The sequence below is a fragment of the Indicator indicator genome, chromosome 39 (genome assembly GCF_027791375.1).
Source record: "Indicator indicator isolate 239-I01 chromosome 39, UM_Iind_1.1, whole genome shotgun sequence".
Classification (NCBI taxonomy): domain Eukaryota; kingdom Metazoa; phylum Chordata; class Aves; order Piciformes; family Indicatoridae; genus Indicator; species Indicator indicator.
Genome location: NC_072048.1, coordinates 434351 through 453060, shown reverse-complemented (window position 1 = coordinate 453060; position 18710 = coordinate 434351). Strand labels below are relative to the sequence as shown.

The window sequence follows — 18710 nt, the reverse complement described above, 5'->3', positions numbered from 1 at the left end:
CCTGAGGGCACCACTGAGCATGGTGCCCACAAGCATCCGCTGCCACCATGGAGCAGGGACATGGTCAGGCTCACTGGTTCCATCTGCTCTGCTCAGCCAAACACTCCAGGACTGGGAACCCCTGCCCTTGTGTCCCACACCTGGCCCCGCTCCCGTGCCAAGCAAACCTGAAGAGTGGGAGGGCCACAGGACTCCCAGGCTGCCCTAGGAGATGACATTGCTCTGGATAAGGTGCAGCAGCTGCTCTTCCCGCAGGACCCTGGGCATGGGACAGGCAGAGCCCAGTGCCTCCCGCAGCCGGGTGAAGGCTCCAGCCCCTACCAGGTGCAGGCGCAGGGCCCCGATGCTGCCCTTGAAGCGGAAGGATTTGTAAATGGGAAAATCCTCCTGGAGACACTGGTCCAGCTGGAGAGAGAGGACAGCTGCCCACACTGCTTGGCACCAGCTGCCCCCACAGAGCAGCCAGCGCCCCTTGCTATGCCCAGGGCTCTGCCAGCAGCTGCAGGCCCTGAGCAAGGCTGGGCTGTGCCCATGCCCCCCAGCTCCCCCCACAGTGATGCTCCGTCACCAAAGAGGCTGCCAGGCCAGCACCATCATGTTGCTGACGCAGGGTAAGCACAGCCTGTGTCCCCCTCACCTTGTAGCGCTGCCCCTCCGACAGGTCCCGCAGGCCTCGCAGCTCCACAAACACTTCATAGTGGGGAGCAGAGGCCCCTGAGGAGGCTCCTGCAGTATAACCACCAGCTCCTTGTGGCTGCCCACAGCCCCCAGCTCCACCAGGCACCGGTGACCCAGGGCCAAGCAGAGCACAGGAGGGCTCTCAGAGCCTGAGCAGTGCTGGTCACACTTTTGGCGGGGCTCAACCTGCTCTGGAGGCACTCACCCAGCAGGGCACTCTCCACACAGACATAGTCGACCAGGCGGGCCCCTGGCCACATGCCCACGGCGCGGCACAGGCTCTGGCAGAAGTGCTCCTCGGGGATGTTCTCACCCCGCACATTCAGCACCTGGCTGTCCCTGCAATGCCAGGGTGGCTGCTCTGTGCCATGGGTGCACTGGAACTGTCCCATCTGGACCCTGCCTGGCACAAGGCCCCCTCCACAACCCCCTGAGGTGAGGGACAGCAGTGTCCTCACCTGCGTACAGGCTGCACCACAGGACACTGACGGTGGAAGCCGGTCACTCTCAGTACCTCTCCGGCCTGGCACCTGGGTGGGCAGGGGCATTGTGAGGGGGGCTGATGCTGGGTGCATGGGGCTCAGGTGGGCAGCTCCCCCCCAGACCACCACAGCAGGGAGCAGGCACCTGTACTCCCCTGGCCGTGCCGTCAGCACCAGCCTGTACTCGCGCCCCTCCCAGAGCTCCCCCAGCAGCACCGTCTGCGAATCCTCCTTGGCTGGGCAGGGCAGGAACTCACAGAAAGCCCAATCAGGGCACAGCAGGAATCGGGGCACCGGCTCCTCTGGCCACAGGTTCATACCGAGCAGGGCTGGGCAGAGGGCAGCACGGGTCAGCGTGAGCCCCCCCAGACCTCCCTGCCTCTGCCCATGCAGCCTCACTCCCCTCCAAGGGGGAACTTCTCAGCTGGAGCCAGAACAGAGCTGTTTCCAGAGACCAGGCAAGTTCTCCAGGGAGGGATGTGGCACCAAGAGGCAACCCCAGCTATGGGGACAGCCCCATGAGGGGACACTCACCTCCTGCTGCCCGGTAGAAGGGGCAGTAGATGGGCAGCCCCTTGCAGTCAACATAGTGGAGGGCATCACGGTAGAGCTTCTCAGCACCGTGTGCCATCCCTACCACCACCACCTCCAGCTGCGGCCACAGGCGCTGCACGATGCCCTCGAAGCCTTGGGCGCACTCGGCCCGGAGCTCAGCCGCCCGGACAGTGTCGGGGGCCAGCAGCGCCTCCAGCCGGCCCCTAACGTCCTCAGGCAGCCCAGGCTGGGGGCTCAGCCTGCCCAGTGCCAGGTCCTGGGCCAGCGCGGGCCACTCGGAGCGCAGAGTGCTCAAGGCATCGTGCAGCTCTGCTGCCAGCCCAGCCTCCAGCACACGCAGGGCAGGCTGCCGCAGGGCAAAGAGCAGCTGCACCCGCAGAGCAGCAGCCCGCGAGGACAAGGTGCCCGACTCTTCCGGAGTGCAGTACAGGGTGGGCAGGAGCCAGCCCGCCGGGGAACGGGAGCCGCTGGGTGCCCAGGAGAGAAGGGCCATGCCCTGGGGAGCCAGCGCCTGCGGGAAGGTGGCACGGAGGACATCGAGGTAGAGTAGAGAGCCCTGTGCGAAAAGGGGCAGGGGTCAGGGGAACAGACCCTCCCCGTGTGCAGTGCCTGCGCTGCTCCTAGTCCCTGGTCCCCGTACCTGCAGAGGGGGATCTGTGCCCCAGCAGCTGCGGAGCAGGGCCCAGGGATGCAGTGGGGGCACCTGCTCCCCCAGCCCCTGCTCGGGGCAGCTCTGCACCAGCGGCTGCCCCTCCCGGAAGGCCTCTGAGCCTGCAAGAGAGGAGCGAGGTGAGGGTGGGAAGGGATCCCCGGGGCACCCCTCTGCCATCGCCACCCCATCGCCCCCTTCACCGTGGGCCGTGCCGGGGGGCAGCAGCCGCCGCAGCCGCCGCTCCTGGCTCAGCCCCACCTCGCTGCCCAGCCGCTCCAGACGCCGCCGGTACCGGCCCGCGGCGCGGTGCAGCGCGAAAAGGACCAGCCGGTGCCGCAGGGTGGGGACGAGGAGAGCCAGGGCCAGGGCCAGGACCACGGACACCGCAACTGCCACCGCCACCAGCATCCCGGAGCGCAGGGCGACCGCCGATCCCGAGCACGGACGCGGACGCCAGGACCCTCCTCGCCCAGCGGGCACCGGCTCCGGCTCTCCCCCGGCGATTCTGCCTCCGGCAGAAATGACGGGAAATGACCGCGACAGCCCCGGCCCTGCTCCCGCCCCCGGCCCCGCCTTGCTTCATTTTCGTTTTCTGCTTTCCACAAAGCAGCCGGCGCGGCCTTCCGGAATTAAATCGCGATTCAAAGCCAAGAGCAAACCCCTCCGATTCCCACGGCCCTGCTTTACAAACCAGCGCAATTTGGCTGCTCTTCGCTTTTTGCCCAGGAGAACGCCCCCCAGCCCCACCCCCCCGAGCCAGCTGCCGGGGTCTGCCCTCTGCTCGCTCCCCTGCCCTGGGGAGGAGATGTGGAGACGCAGATACGCACCCTCCTCACCTGCTCTACATCATCCCGAGTTTGGAGAGCATGGGGTCCCCGTGCCCACTCCGTGCCCCTGGTCCTACTCTGGCCCAAGGGGCTCCTCATCCCACCACACTTAGCAGGGCAGGGACCTGCCCCCTCCCCCAGACACAGGTGAAACCCAGAGCTTTTGTGTTACAAAAATATTCCGTGCTTTATTTACTCTGTGATAGAAAAATAACATGGCCAGGACCCCAGAGCTTCTTGGCCAAGGCGAGGGGAGGTGCTGGTGGGGGCACACTGCCCACAGCACCCAGCCCTGGCTGGGTACCCTCACCCCCGCCTCCATCGTGCTCACACTGGCTCCCGAGGGGATGCCGAGGCCAAGAGCTGAAAGGGCTCCCACATCCTTGGGGGTGTCAGAGAAGGCAAGGTCCAGGAGGGGACTCATCACCACGGAGCAAAGCACCAGCATGACCCCCGCTGTGCCCCACATGGGAGCTGGGTGCAGCCACGCACCCCAGGGCCCAGAGCCACGGGCAGCACGAGAAGGCAACACAGACACTCTGAGTGACGACTGCGAAAGCGAACCCGAGCCTGGATCCCCAGCCCCTGCCCCAAGCAGCCCCTCGGGAAGCAGGGGGGTGCTGCAGGGCTGGTGCTTGCAGAAGCAGGGAGCCGAAGCTGGGCCTCTTGAAAGGAACATACAGGAAAACCATGCGACAAATCCGCTGCCGTTTATACAAGGGCAGAAACACCAAGGGGCTGGTGCCAGCCTGTGGTTCAGGGCAGCACAGAGCAAATCTCTGGGGCAGGGCCCACCCGCACCCCCCCAGCACAGAGACACGAACACAGCACAGTCCTGGCAGCGCTGGGGCTGGGGGCAGGGGCCATGGGCACCCCGTCACGACTGGGCATGGGGGATCCACTGACTGTCCATGGGGCGCCGCAGCAGCTCCTCCACATGCTGCGCCACGTCCATGGTGTCATCCAGGTCGAAGTCGCCCTCAGGGTCCAGCACCGTGTCAGGGCTGCGGGAGACAGCAGGTGAGTGAGCGGGGGTCTGAGCACACAGGGATGGGGCTGGGGGATGCAATACCTACTTCTGGGTGTACATATTGTAATGGGGCTGTGAACAGACAGCGGGGGAGGGCACCTGGTCCATGTAGGTGGCCCCTCCAGGGGCAGAATCCCCTGAGGCACTGACAAACCTGTGGGGACAAGGGGGCATGAACACTGGCACAGGACAGGCTCTCCTGGGGTAATTCTGTGCTGGCAGGGGACCCAAACCCCACCCACAAATGGTGACCATCTGTGGGTCCCTAGCCCCTTGGGTGGCAGCATGACAAGCAGGGAGCACGGTGAGAGGGACGTTCACCTTCCTGGGTGCTGCACAGCCCTGCCTCAGCCCTGAGTCTGTGCTCCTCAGCCCCCAGTGCCGGCTCAGCACCAATGTTGCCACTGGCAGTACCAGAGTCTGGCAGCAGAGGGGCCTGGGGCCATTGGCTGCCACTGGCCAGCTCGCTGGGGACAATCCCATGGGGCCACCCAGGATGTGCCTCCAGGGTCAGACTTACTCTGGCACCACTTGCTTGATCTGTGGCTTCACATATCCATCCACGGCTTTGGCTAGAGGGAAGGAGGCAGTGGTAAGGTTCTGAGCTGCCAGCGTGTGCTGCAAGCTCACGGCAGGGCTGGGCACACTGCAGCCGGCAGCCGACCCCCACGGGGCTGGATGCAGCCCCGGAGCAGGTGTGTGCCCTGAGCCCCAGCTCCACCCTGGTGGGAGGCAGGAAGGAGGGTGAAGGGGCAGCGCTACCTGGCGTGGACTCACAGAGAACCGGTGTGTAGTACTTGGAGAAGACCTCATCCTTGGGCCGGTCAGGGAACACATAGATCAAGTAACTGAGGTCTCCCAGGCGGTCAGCCAGGGAGCGGATGGAGAAGTCCCTGGTGGTGAAAGGCATCAGGTTCCAGAACATCCTCTCGGCTGAAAGAGAAGAGCAAGGAACACAGTGACCCTCAGAGCCAGCAGAGGGCAGTTCCCAGGCTGCATCCCCTTGACCAGGGACAAGGCACTGGGCACCAGAGCACAGGGTGAGGCAGGAGGCATGGGGAGCCTGTGCAGCTCTGGTCTCATCTGATCCATAGGGGAAGCAGCAGGAAGCACCACGGAGCTGCTGCGTTTCACACAGCCCCAGGTATGCCTCCACGGCTGGGTCCAGCCCAGTCCCTTCTCCCCTGAGTGCCAGCACTCAGGCTGGATGTGGCCCTAGCTGCAGCAAGCAACATGCGCAGCTGGGGCAGTGCCAGCGCCCAGCCGAGACAGGAGATGCTAGAGCAGCAGCAGCAGCTCCAGGGGCACAAGCTGGTCACGTCCCAGGCTGATGCTGGGGGCAGCGGTGCCAGGGTGGCACCAGCTGCTGGCACACACTCACAGGAGTCGAACTTCCAAGCAATGGTGATGCCACCAATCTCGGAGTCGCTGAAGCGCAGCAGGAAGGTCCCATCCGGCTTGTTGATGAGCAGGTCGTGAGCCTGCTGCTTGTTGACAAAGCCCAGGATGGCCCTAGGCAGAGCAGGGCTGTCAGCACCGGGCTCAGGGCCAGGCAGCGCGGGGCAGGACGGCTCTTACCCATCGTTCCAGTGCGGCTTCAGATGCTTCTTCAGCACCTCCATGACACCATCGAACCACTGCCAGAAGGTGTAGTTCCTCCCGGGAAGGTTTTCCTGTGGAAAGCCCCAGGAAACGAGCACTGATGGCCCCTCACAGCCTCACAGTTGCTGTTACACAGCACAGGGTGAGCCTGGCACCTGGGCTGTGCCTGCCAGTGCTGCCAAAGCAGGTGTGGGACAGGCCAGCCCCAGGGCAGCACCAGCAATGCCTCCCTGAGGGCACAGACCCTGTCTGTGAGTCCTGCAATGCCCTGTGTCCCTCCAGGTGAGGAAGGTGACAGATCCCACCCCACTGCAGTCAATGCTTTGCATCACTGCAGCAAGAAACAGCTTCTTGGGAGGGATGTGCCCCATTTTCTGGCACAGGTGCAGCAAAGCCCATCCCAGGAGCATGGCACCCCCAGCATAGAGCTCAGCCTGCTCACCCGGTTGAACTGGGACCAGGATACTGTGGTGCTGCTGTAGTCCTCCAGGTGGGAGCTGGTGCTGTTGAAGAGCTTCTGTGCCAGGAACACCAAATTCTCCTTGGTCAGCCCACGGCTGCTCTGCACCTCTGCCTTGAACTTCATGTTGAGCGCCTCGCACAGCTGCGGCCACTGCACCTTGTCTGGCACCGCGAAGGGCACACGGCCCTGGGGGGGCACACAGCAGGGTCAGCACCAAGCTCTGCCTGCCCCTACTCAGACGTGTCCCTACCAGGACACAGAGCCCAACTCCTGCAGCTCCCTGGGCGGACAGGGCCTGTCCTGCCCCCCTTGGTGCTGCCACTCACAGGCTCGGCAAAGGCATTGTCCCAGAGCACAGTGGCCGTGGCATTGTTGTCCTGGCTCCCATGCACAATCACCACCACGGGCAGGGACAGGGTCTGCCAGGAAAGAGGAGACCAGGAGGAGCTGCAGGGCACCATGGCAGCATCGCCTGTGGGCACACTCCCAGCATACACCCATGGGCAGCCCCACACCCATGGCCAGGGTGCCCAGGGCTTGCCCAGGGCCATGGCTGGCACCCTTACCTTCACCTGGAAGACCAACTCATTGCCACCGACACTGAACTGTGACTCAAAGAGGATGGTGAATTTCTCCTCTGTCACCGACTCCGCCCCACGCCGGTCCGAGCGCTTGATCCTCTTCAGGGACTGCAGGGACATCAGGGGCGGGTGAGGGACAGGAGGGTACACCAGGGATTCCAGGGGGAACAGGAGGGAGATGCATCACCGATGGGGACAGGACAGGTGGGCACAGGGGGACAGGAGGGGACAGCAGGGTGGGCGAGCAGAGCCCTGGGCACTCACCATGTTGCGGAAGTGGGCACTCAGCGTGCCGGTGGCCTGGTGGTACTCCATCACACAGCAGTTGTTGAGGATCTCCCCACTGCTCTCGCTGCCAGGGGAATGCTCAGGGTCAGGAGACCACCAGAGCACACCCCCACCTTCCTGCCCTGCTTCCCACTGCCCTGGTCCCCCAGTACTCCCACCCCCAGCATTACTTGCGGGTGCTCTCGTTCTTGAGCAAGGCCTTAGCCTGCTGCTCGCTGATGATGGTGGCCTTCACCTGGGGGGGGTTCATGTGCACATTCAGCTTGCCCCCCACCAGGAGCCGCACAGTGGCTGCGAACTTGGTCTGGGTCTTCAGCACCTGGGGGGGCTGCTTCTCGATGATGAAGGTACTGGGGAGGACACAGGCATCAGGGGCAAGCAGGTAGAGCAGCCCCAGCCCAGCACCCCCTATCCCTGCTGGGCACCCAGCACTACCTGGTGACCAGGGCAGAGATGATGTCTGTGATGGTGCTGTTCAGCTCCGACAGCATCTCCTCCACCGGGCCCGGGATTGGCAGCTGCTGGCACAGGTGCTCTGCCCGCCGGATCTGCTGTCGGTTCTGCCAGATGATCTCCGCCAGCTTCTCGCACCTGGGGGTAACCGAGCTCAGCACCACACTGGGGCTCAGCACCCCCTCACACCCAAGCAGGCACGGCCAGCACCCACCAGGTCTGCAGCACATCCAGGGTGCCCTCGGGGGGGCCCCCATTGCCTGCCAGCTGCTGGCGACGCTTCCACTGGATCAGTTCATCATCCAGGATGGTGGTTTGCTGCTTGCGCAGCAGCTGCAGCGTCTTCTGGTGCTTCTCAGCCAGGTCCTGCAAGGTGGGCCGGTGGCATGGGACACAGGGGTGGTGGCATGGGGCACAGGGTTGGTGGCACAGCGAGCACCATGACACTCACCACTCGGTACTGCTGTAGTGTCTGGGCCTCCCGGTGCAGCCAGGCCTCAAGCGATGCCTTCTTCTGCTGCAGAGGTGTCTCTCGTGACAGGCGCTCCTGGGGGCCCAGCTGGGAGAGCTGGGAGAACTGGGCTGGGGGACAGGAGGTGGCATTTAGGGTTGGCACCACCATTGTCCTATCCCCGGCACCCCCTTGGTCCCCCCCCACCTTGGAGGCGCATGTTCTCCTGGTACTGGATGATGAAGTACTCCTGCGTCTGCTGCAGTTTCTTGAGCTCGTTCTCCGAGTCCTGCGTGATGAGCCGCAGCTCCTCGAAGGTCTGATTGATCTGCAGGTGCTTCTGGGACATGGCATCCACCAGCGATCCAGCTGGGGAGGGGCTCTGCAGGGCACACAAGGAGCGCTCAGCACAGCGAGGGGACCTGCCCCAGTTCCCTGGGTGCTGCTCCATCTCCAGACCAGCCTCTTCCTCAGGGCTGCTCCCAATCACTCCCAACCTTGCACGCCCTGCTCCTTCCACCCCAGGCCCCCACTCACGTTGTTGGCCTCCCGCACCAGGCGCTGCTCATGGTACAGGATGTGCCGGATGCAGCGCACCAGCTCCATGGGGCACCGGTCGTAGGTGTTCTGCAGGGAGAGCACTGAATGAGAGGGGCACAGGGCAGGGCAGCCCACGGCCCCACAGCCCTGCCCGCAGCGCCCCCTCACCTGCAGCTGCGTGGCATAGTGGCCCAGTTTGATCTTCAGCAAGAAGCCATCCTCGCCCACTTGGTGGTCTGCCTTCTTCTGCAGCTCCTGGATCAGCCCCTCCAGCAGCTGCGTCGCCTTCACGTTCTCCTGGGGGTTGTCAAGGTCGATGGAGTCCCTGCATGTGGGGCACAGCAGCATCAGCACCAGGCCGGCGCTGGTCTTCATCCCCAGCAGAAGGGGGCACCCAACAGCATCCCAGGGACCAGCACCCTGCTGACCTACCAGGCCTGGCTCTCAATCCACTGCGACAGGTAGTGCCGCACCTCGATGGGGAAGTGCTGCCCATAGAGAGCCTGCATCTGCCGCAGGGCTTCACCCTGGAGCTGCTGCGCCTGGATCCACACCGCCATGGCTCAGCACCTGCTGGGATGCAGCTGCTCAGGGCACCATGCCAGTGCTGTGCCACACACAGGGGTCAGGCCCTTGGCAGCCCCCCACAAACTCTTTGCAGCAGCCTCCGGGCTGCCAAAGACCTTTGGAGGTTCCTCTGGGTCCTCAAAGACCTTCACAGGTTCTTTCAGGTCCTCTGGAACTGCCAAAGTTGCCTCTGGCTGCTGAAGGCAGGGGCAGTCAGGGGCAAGGGACCCTGGCTCTGAGTCCCCTTCTCTTGTCTAGGAAGAGCCCTGGGGCTTGGGCTGCCCCTGCAGATGGAACTCATCATTTCCCCTGGCGGCACCACAGGATCGCAGCCATCGCTGGCCACACAAATGAGGAACTGGGCCAGGGGCAAGGCTGGAGAGAAATCCCAGGGTGATGCAGAGCAGGGCTCCCCTGCACTTGCCCCAGCTCTGCCCACAGCCTGGCAGTGCCAACAGGCACTGCAGACCCCAGCGGGTCCCCTGGTCCTGTGGCCAAGCCATGTCCCAGTGCCATGAGGGAGATGCTGGCTGGAGCATGGAACTTCCTGAAGCAAGTTTTGGGGTGGCTCTGGCTCCACCACAGCCCCAGCACCCCAGCTGACACAGGGCAGCCATGGCAGCAGGGACAAGGGATGGGCAGGGCTGGAACCAATCAAAAGTCAAGGTGTCCCCCACAGCAGCCATGCCTGCAGGCTGGTGGGACCTGGAACAAGAAGCTGGGGTTTGAGTCTTCAAGGGTGGCACAACTGTGAGTGGTGAGGGAGGGCCTGGGCAGCCGAGGGTGCAGCGATGAAGAGCACTCACACACACTGCCACCCACACCACCTTGACCTGGCATGGAACAGAAGTGCTGGTCAGGGCCTCAGGCTGTCCCCCAAGGTAGGGTGACCATGATGGGCTTTGGTGACTGCACCAACCAGTGACATGCAGAGGGAGGTTGGAATACAGCAGCAGAGGCTTTGCCTCCCTCTCCAATATGCTTTTTTTGGCCTCAGAAGTGCCCAGCACCCTGAGGGGCTCCAAGAGCAGCTGTTGCTGTCCCAGGGGTGAGGGCACACACAGGAGGCAGTGGCAGAGGGTCCAAGAAGAGCAGCCACAGCCCCCAAGCCCTGAGCCCCAGAGCAGAAGAGGAACAATAACCAAGAGTTGGCTAAAAATTAATTTTTCACCTGTAAAAAAGGAGGAACATTTCCAGTCACAGAAATCACCCAGCTGGCAGGGAAGGGCCTGGGCAGGCAGAACCACCCTGGTGAGGAGGGAAAAGGAGGGAGGGGCACAGCAGGACATGTGCTGGCAGCTGGGGACATTTGGTAATGGTGGACACCAGGCAGAGCAGAGCAGAGGGCCACAGCCATACCAGTGCCACCACACCACAAAGGGCCGAAGTGCCCAGAGCCGTGGGGATGCCTGCATGGGCACAGTGCCAGCCAGCACTGCCCTGCCCAGCGAGGGAACAGTGACAGCTCCCACCCTGTGGTGACAACTTCCCACTGCTCTCCAGCCCTGTTGTTAAGCAACCAGGCTGCGGGGAGCTCAGCTGGCACCCGACTGGCAGCAGGAGTATCACTGCTAGGGCGCTTGCTGATGGCGAGCTGGCATCACCTCAGCGTTCACAAAGGGGCTGTGCAGCAGCTGGTGGTGGCATGGTTCACCCTGCCTGTGCCCCTGATGAGAGCAGGGCTGTGCCCAGGGCCATGCCACCCCAGCAAATCAGAACACCCCAAAAAAACACTGGGACACAACCTCCCTTCAGTTTCAGCAAGAAACTGAACCTCCCCAAGAGTCGTGGGGCACCCTGTCAGGACCAGACCAGGTTTTCCAACCACAAGACCCAGCAAGGCTGTGGGAACAGCTCTGCTTCAGCAAGAGGGACAGCACCATGGAGCCACTGTGCAGCTGGGGCCACAAGAGAGCTGCCAGCCCTTCCAGACTGCCCTGCACTCCTGTGCCCAGCTGGCTGCTGGTAGCAGTGCCATGTCTTGGTCCACAATCAGCACTACACTCCTTGGTGGCATCAGCCCTGTGCCCAGGGACCAGCTCCCTTCACTTGGCTCAGAAAACCTCTCCAGGGCTGGGCTGTGCCCACTGTGGGGCTGTCACTATTTGCCCAGCCCCAACAGGCAGCCAGGGCACTCACTGCCACAGCGTCACTCACACACTGCCATGGGTTAGCTGCCGGCCACCCATGCCCCAGCAGCTGCAGCAGACATAATTGCAGTGGTTGAGGGTGCTTTGCATTTTCTTGCTGGCAGCAGAGCTCCAAGACACCATTACTGCAGTTTGGTTAACCAGCAGCAGCTCAGCAAGCCACAGCCTCACGCTCACCACTGCCAGGCCAGCACGGCTGCAGCTGCCCAGAGCCAGGACAACTGCCATGGGGAGGACCCCAGCCCCACAGGCCAGCATGGGCAGGGAAGGTGGGGGGCAGGCACTGGGGGTCATGGCTTCTGCACCCAACAGCTCTGCTCCCTGCTGCCGAAGGGGAAACACCACCCAGCTGACACACGAAATGGAAAAAAGCCACCCAAAAGGGGCCCTCAGAGGGCCAGGGGCAACAGCAGGGCAGAGGAGAGGCAGGGGGAAGTTGGCAGCAGTGCTGAGGCCAAGGGTGAACAGAGGACCCAATGTGACCACCCTGGGGAAGCAGCCCTGGGGCAGAATGGTGGCACCTCCATGCCCTGAGGTTAGGTAGGTGCTGGGTCAGAACCCGCAGGGAAGCCTGAGCAAGGCAGGATGCCTCATGGGGTGAGACTGCCAGTGGCACTCCACTGTGTGCCACTTCACCAAGCACCATGGGTGTGGCAAAGCCCAAACACAGGCAATGCCCTCCCAGACACTGGTGTGCAGACTGCTGCGGGATGCAGTCACCCTGGGGACCCCCTGCGGGCAGGACCTCCCCTGCCCTGGCACTGGCACCACCCCCGACTGCAGCCCCTTGCCCAGTCCCACGCCATGCGAGGCTGAGAGCCTGGCAAAGCCTAGGGAGGCAATGGCAAATGGCTCTGACCGTAGCCCCCCCACACACACACACACGCCTGCCCCATGCTGCCCCTTGATTGTGGCTCTGGCACTGCCCTCTGCCCGGTGCTCTTCTGGCCCGGGGTCTCCGGAGCGGTGCCGCCCGCTGCCGCCTCCCGCCGCCGTAACCAAGCCGGCACGTGGTGTCCCGCCACCTCCGGAGCCCCGGAGCGCTTCCAGGTCACGGCTGCGGGGCCAGACTCCGCGCACAGCCGGGGGGCTCCGGTCCTGCCCCCGCCGGCGCTGCCCCTGCACCCCCGCGGGGGTGGGCCGATCCTGCGTCCCCCACGAAAGGCAACCCCAAGCGGGCCCGCCCGGGGACAGGACCCAGAGCCTCGGGCGGCGCTGGCGGAGGGGCTCCGATTCCCCCAACAGACGCCCCCCGCTCTGCCCGCACCAGATCGCCCCGGGGATCTGCTGCAGCCCCGGGCAGCCCCGGTGGCCCCACTCAGCCGGACCCTCTCCAAGCCCTGCCCCAGCTCGACCCTCCCTTGCCCTCGGGCCTGCCCATGCTGCCCCACAGCCCAGGACGCAGCGAGCTACGCACCAATCCCAAGGGTCCTGCAGCCCCGGACCCGTTCCACTGGGTACTACCCCAGGCGCGGCAGAGCCCCGGAGCTCGGCGCCGTTCCCAGCTCCTCAGGGCACAGGAGCCGCGGTCCCAGCTTGGCACAGGGTACCCCTTCCGCGCCGCACTCACTGGGGTCGGGCACGGCTCTGCCCCACGCACTCCTCCGGTGTCCCAGTCCTGGGGCAGTCCGGCCGCGGCTCCAAACGGCACTGCCGGTACCGGCGGGCTCCGGGGCCCGCTCCGCGCTACAGGAAGGAGCGGAGAGAAGCTATTTCCTTCCAAAATGTCAGCTGCTGCGCAAGGCAGCCAGCCCCGGGTCGCCGCCAGCTTCCTCCAGCGCCGCTGCCAGGGCGTGGGGCTGGCACCCCCTCCGGCTCTGCCCCGCTCCCCTCCCTACTGCCGGAGCTGGGCACAGCCTCTGCCATTGAGGGACTGGTGGGGCTGAGCCACTGAAGCCTCCACCAGACAGGGACGGGACAGCAGGGCCCGATGTTGGAGTTAACCAAGGGAGAGATGGGACAGGGTCACCTGCACCCCTGGGCTCCATTCACACTCCCCTGGCACAAGCAGAACCTGTCCCCCAAGGGCAGAGGTGACAGCCCTGCAGCCAGCGGGCCCAGCCAGGACTGACAGTGGCAGGACCAGTTGGGCATCCTGGCAACAAAGGGAGCTAAAATGCAGAACTTGCCCTGATACAGGAACAAGGGAACAGCCTGGCACTGCCCAGGAAGCTGGCCCCACATGCAGACAGGGATGCCACAGCTAGGACCAGTGCTGCCACCCAAGTGCCCAGCAGAGGCTCAGGGTCAGGGGCTGTACCTGTAGCTCAGCTCCTGACATGGCCTGGGGCTGTACCTGCCTGCTGGCATTTGCTGCCCACTGGAATGGTTTTTCTCCCTTGTTCAGATTTTCCCTTCCAAACACAGAGGCTCAGAAAACTGCATCAGACCAGAGCCACAAAGTACCCAACCAAGTCTCAGCAAAATCCCTGGAGTCCAGGGGCTGGCACCCCCAGAGAAAACCACCCTGGTGTACCAAGAACCACCAGCACTGACAGGTCCTTGTGGCAGAGCAGGGGCCATGGCCATGCTGCCACCCCCTCAGCTGAGATCACAGCAGGACACACAGGAGGACCAGTCCCAGCCCTCAGGATCACCCTGGCAAGGCTGCCCCACCACACCAGGTGCCCAGGACCACCCACTGGGTATCAGTACAATGAGCCAGCTGTGCCAGAACTGTATGGGCTGGGCCTAGGAACAACGGGGGCCTGTCTGGGCACCAGGGGCCACGCAGAGCAGGGAAGCACTGTGCGGGCAACCTGCCCACACCCACAGACACAGGCAGCCAGGGCTCAGCAAGAGCAAGTCAGTAGGTAGTACCCACACTGCAGCCACATTGGCAGAGCTTAGCGGCCACCTGGCCCCTGCTAACAGGACACCATCGTGGATCCTACAGGATACACTGTGGGGAGCCCAGTGTCCACTGTAACCCACAGACAGGATTAGAGAGGCCTGGGTGGAGCTTTAATTAATCCTGGCTCCCTGGGGCCAAGCAGTCAAATGAACCAGCTGTGGGGCTGGCATGGCAGGGAGCTGACAGCTCTGACATCGAGGAACTTCCCCTGGGCTCAGTGGGGGAATCCCAGGGCAGGTGTGGAGCCATTGACCAGCCTGGTTCTGGGAAGAACAGGGAGGTGACAGAATCCCAAAGACCCCCATGGGCCAGGCAGATCCAAGACAAGGGAGAAGCCCCCACACCCATGCCAGCCAGTTCATCCTTGCGTTGCCCCTTCCAACAAACCAATCAAGCAGCAGAGTCACTGCCCAGAATCCCACAGATGCCCCAGCACAGCCCCAAGGCCCTGTACCAGTCCCTGGCATCAAGGTCACATCCAGCGCAGACCCCCTCTCACTGCTAATCCCTGCTCAGACCAGCCCCAGCCAGGAGGGAAGGTCTGGGCAGAGTGACCTGAGGATTAAACTCATTTCAGCATCGAATTAGTCCAGCCTGGGCCTGCAGACACAATTACATTTCAGCTGGCATGCTCTGCTGGGCATACAGCAGCACTAATCCAGTCCCTGGCCAGGCAGGATGTGCAGAGCAGGACCTGCGTGGGCAGCACAGCAGCAGCTGCATCCAGCCTGCTCTGCCATGCTCCTGTTCTCTGCAGGGGAGACACGGCAGAAGCCTCCCCCACCGCTGCCACAACCAGCCCAGCCCACATGGCATGGCACAGGCACAGTATGGCACAGCCGGTAAGCAGGGACAGTCAGACGGACACCAGCATCCCGAGGGCAGCTGTGTCCTGCCCATCCACCCTGCCTGGGGACGAGGCTGCAAGGCAACACTGGGGCTGTGGAGGAGCCACAGTGCTTTCCCCAACACCCCTGATTTTGGGAGCAAGCACCACACATGGACACCTGGGCAGTGGGGGATACTCTGTGCCCACTGTCAGCAGCAGCTGGTGTGGATGGAGCCTGAATGGTGCCTGAGAAAAGGCTGGCACTGCTCTGCCTCGACAGCCCTGCAGACTTCCCAGCCCAGCAGCATGCTGGCACCCCTTGCCCAGGCAGTGCCACTGCAGCACAGTGCCAAAAGTTTCTTCAATAAAATTGTCACTCAGGGCAGGCAAACCTCACGGTCAGACCTACCCACCAACCTATCCCTGACACCCATCAACCTACCCTGATGCCCACCAGCCTACCCAGGTGGGAGAGCTGGCTCGTGGTGTTCCCTGGGATGGGAAATGCTCCACAGCCCTGGGAGCAGCAGCTGCTGGCAGCACAAGGCAGAGCTGCCTTGAGCAAGGGCCCTCCTCAATGGTTCCGAAAGGCTGAGGTGAGTAACTGGATTAAAAAGAAAGCCTGCCAGGCTGGGGCAGCTGTGCCACCTGAGGCTGCAGCCCAGAAGTGCCAGGGCTGCACATTAAACATTACCGAACAGGGCAGAGATCATTTTACAGCGCAAGGGGCTCAGATACGCTGACGGCAAAAGCTTCCTCTCCCTGCTGAGAGCTTTGCAGCCATGGAGCATGAGGGACAAAAGTGCAGAGGCTGCACCCAGCACCCAGCTGCTTGGTGGCCAGGGCTGTGCCAATGCCACACCAGCTCTTCAGGCTCTGCACCAGCTCCATCCTTTTCTCCAGTTCCCTCCCTGGCAGAGCTGAGCCATAACGCAGCATTTACAGCTCAGAACAGGAAGACACAAAGTTGCAGCAAAAATAGGGGATTGCAAAACTCACCAGCGACTGTTTGAGTACGGAGTGAGTCGTGACCATATCACGGTGTGGCTACATCACTGCTGCTACCCCAGCTCGGCGAGAAGCCGCCCGGAAGCAGCGCCTGATGGCAAGCAGGAGCCGGGAAGAGCAGGACACGAGGCGCCTGCCTGCGCTCCGCCAGCGCTGCCGGCCCCGCCGGGGCAGCCAGAGGGGTGGATTCTGCTTTATCAGCAAGTTGGCTCAGGCCTATCGTCCAGGAAGCTGCACTCGCCTGCCGGCCTCCCCCTCGACGTTTCCCAGCGCGGCGGGAGCGGCTCGCAGCCTCCTACCTTGCAGCAGCCAGCAGATGTTGCTAGAACCGCTGCTGCGAGCAGCACCCGGACATGCCCAGCACCGCCTGGATCCCTGCGCCGGCCACGCGGTGCCAGGGTAAACACCCCCGCCCCCTTCCTCCCGGGATCAAAACACTTGGGGGTTGCAAAATAGACACCCCATGAAAGGAAAGGCACGCCACAAAAACATTACAGCTGTCGACGCGACTTCTCCCGGCGCACGGCAGAGCCCCAGCGACAGCAGCCAGCGCAGCCTCCCGGGCCGGAGCTGCCTGTGCCACCGCGGAGCCGAGCCCTGACCTATCCCGGTGAGCCCCAAGCTCCGACCTCCAGGCTCCGACCCCCAGCACACGCAGCCCTGTGCCAGCTCCTCCCCCACCCCCGACAGACACCTCCACGGTGCCTTTGGTCTCAGAACATGGAGGCTGCTGTGAGGGCAGTGCCTGTGGCCACGCAGTGGGAAACTGGCAGCCACTGCAGCCCTGCCAGGCAGGAGGACACCAGCCCCCAGGATGCTGATGGAAGGGAGGTCCTGCTAGACCCAGACGTCATCCTGCCATGCCCGGGCTCCCCGGGGCAGCCACAGAGCTCGCCGAGCACAGCGCAGCTTACCGTAATTCCCTGCAGCCCAGCAGTCATTTCCCAGCTGCCGGGGCCGCTTTCCTGTACTCGGCACAGCACAGTCACCGCTCGCCGCCGCACCACCCACGCCGGGCAGGAGCACAGGGAGCAGGGATTTTTCGCAAACTGAGCATCTGGGTTTTGCTATCACTCGAGAGAGACCTGGGAAACCCCACGGCGAAGCCCTCACAGGCGCTTTGGAGTCAGCACTTCCCCTGTAGCCAGAGGAAGGTCCCTTCTGAGGTTCTGTTCAACCCTGCACCAAGCTCCCCATCCCCAGCGCCAGCATCCCTTATCCTGCCCCAAAGTATCAGCCACAGGACAGGGTGGGTGCACCAAAGCCACTGAGGTGACTCTAGTGACAACTGCCGGGGGGCAAACACCTCCCGAGGGAGGGCACTGTGAAAGTGTGACCAAATGCAGAGGGAGGGACAGGCGCCCATCTCGCCCTGTTCCCAGCTGGGCTCTCCTGCATTCCCGGACACAGGCTGTTGGCACCTCTCAACCTGCACCTGACCTCCTCCTCCATGTGGCTGCCCACACAGCACAGCGTGGCACAGCCCTTGCCAGCCCCGGGGACAAGCCCTGTTCTCCAGGGATGGTTATAGCATTCAGGGAGATGTTGCCATCCTCACGTCCAGCACCTTGAAGACCTGGAAGCCACAGCAGGGATTGCTATGGTCCCAGTGGCTTTGGAAGCACCAGGGCTTGCTGCAGCTGTCAGACCCCAACACCCCCAAAGCCTCCCCCTCACCAGAGCCACACAGACAGGGCAGAACCCAGCTCAGTGCCAGGCCCCAGGCAAACTCCCCTCCAGCATGGGATTGCTACACTGGTGCAAACAGCTTGGAGCATGATGGCAAACCTTGGCTTGAAACTGTCCCCAAGAGAGCATCACAGCAGCAGCGAGCCCTGAGGGGAGCCAGGCAGGGGTCCTGCCACAACGAGGTGGCCTATGCTGCAGGGACCTCATGTGCCATGCCCTGCCATGGGTGAGCCACATGGTCCTGCCCCAGTCCCACCGCAGCAGTGCCAAGCCCTGCACCACTCAGTGCCGCACCCCAAACATCACCAATCAGCCACTGCCTGTCCCCAGCCCATGTCCCAGCTCCGCATTGTGGTGGTGCCAGAGGTACCACCACCGTCAGCGGGTCAGGTGGCAGCAGAGTCGAGGAGCCCTCAGCAGTGCCAGGCCCACACCCCACTGTCAACACGAGCTGGGCATCGGTGCCCCGGAGCCACTCGGTGTCGTGGCAAGGAGCTGCCGCGAGCGTGGCCTGGCACAAGCACGGCAGGCAGCCGGGCACCGAGCCCTGACAGCTCCGTATCCCGCCGGACAGGTGGCCGCTGCTCCCGGGACTTGCAGTCACCCTGCCGGCGACGAGCTGGGTGAAAGGCCACCGGGCGCTTGCTGTCCCGGCCGGGTCCCCACTCCCGCCTCGCACGGGGAACGTTTCCCATTTGCCCTCGGCTGTCCAGCACCGCGCAGCCCCTGTTCCCCGTTGGCGGGCAGGAGCCGCTCCCGCCGCCGAGCCCCGGCCCGGTAGCTGCCCGCGGGGCTTGGGACTGGGGTTTGGGACCGACCCCGCCGAGGCAGCTGCCACTCAGGCACGGCCTGGCCCGGGACCTGGCCCCGCTACGCCCGGGAACGAGCGCCCCTGTCTCGGGATGCGCCGTGGCCCCAGGACCGGGACCGTCCCGCGCAAAGTCCGCGCCCCCCGGGGGCGGCCCCGCTCCCGCGGCCTGTGCACGCGCCGATCCGCCGAGGGGTTACGAA

General features: G+C 63.8%; 2 protein-coding genes across 6 annotated transcripts; both read right to left on the bottom strand.

Moving 5' to 3' along the window:
• Window positions 1-204: 204 nt before the first annotated feature.
• GHDC (GH3 domain containing) lies at window positions 205-2775 on the bottom strand. The gene is made up of 8 exons (XM_054396786.1): window positions 2568-2775; window positions 2356-2486; window positions 1695-2271; window positions 1306-1489; window positions 1137-1208; window positions 884-1017; window positions 638-726; window positions 205-405 (listed from the first exon to the last, which is right to left on the bottom strand). The coding sequence occupies exons 1-8, from the start codon at window positions 2773-2775 to the stop codon at window positions 205-207; spliced, it is 1596 nt and encodes a 531-aa protein (XP_054252761.1).
• Window positions 2776-3385: 610 nt separating this feature from the next.
• On the bottom strand, window positions 3386-9162 carry LOC128978849 (signal transducer and activator of transcription 5B). 5 transcript variants are annotated; one of them, XM_054396874.1, is made up of 18 exons: window positions 9035-9162; window positions 8771-8927; window positions 8600-8689; window positions 8270-8444; window positions 8063-8193; window positions 7826-7977; window positions 7594-7749; window positions 7329-7508; window positions 7135-7222; window positions 6856-6978; window positions 6616-6708; window positions 6269-6475; window positions 5803-5897; window positions 5606-5736; window positions 4987-5157; window positions 4745-4796; window positions 4271-4378; window positions 3386-4198 (listed from the first exon to the last, which is right to left on the bottom strand). In XM_054396874.1, exons 1-18 carry the CDS (start codon window positions 9160-9162, stop codon window positions 4072-4074), a joined length of 2364 nt encoding a protein of 787 aa, XP_054252849.1. In that variant the 3' UTR covers window positions 3386-4071. The 5 variants fall into 5 exon arrangements, with proteins under 5 accessions (XP_054252849.1, XP_054252850.1, XP_054252851.1 ...); XM_054396875.1 differs by having other exon boundaries at window positions 5002-5157; XM_054396876.1 differs by lacking the exon at window positions 4271-4378.
• Between the last annotated feature and the right edge of the window lie 9548 nt (window positions 9163-18710).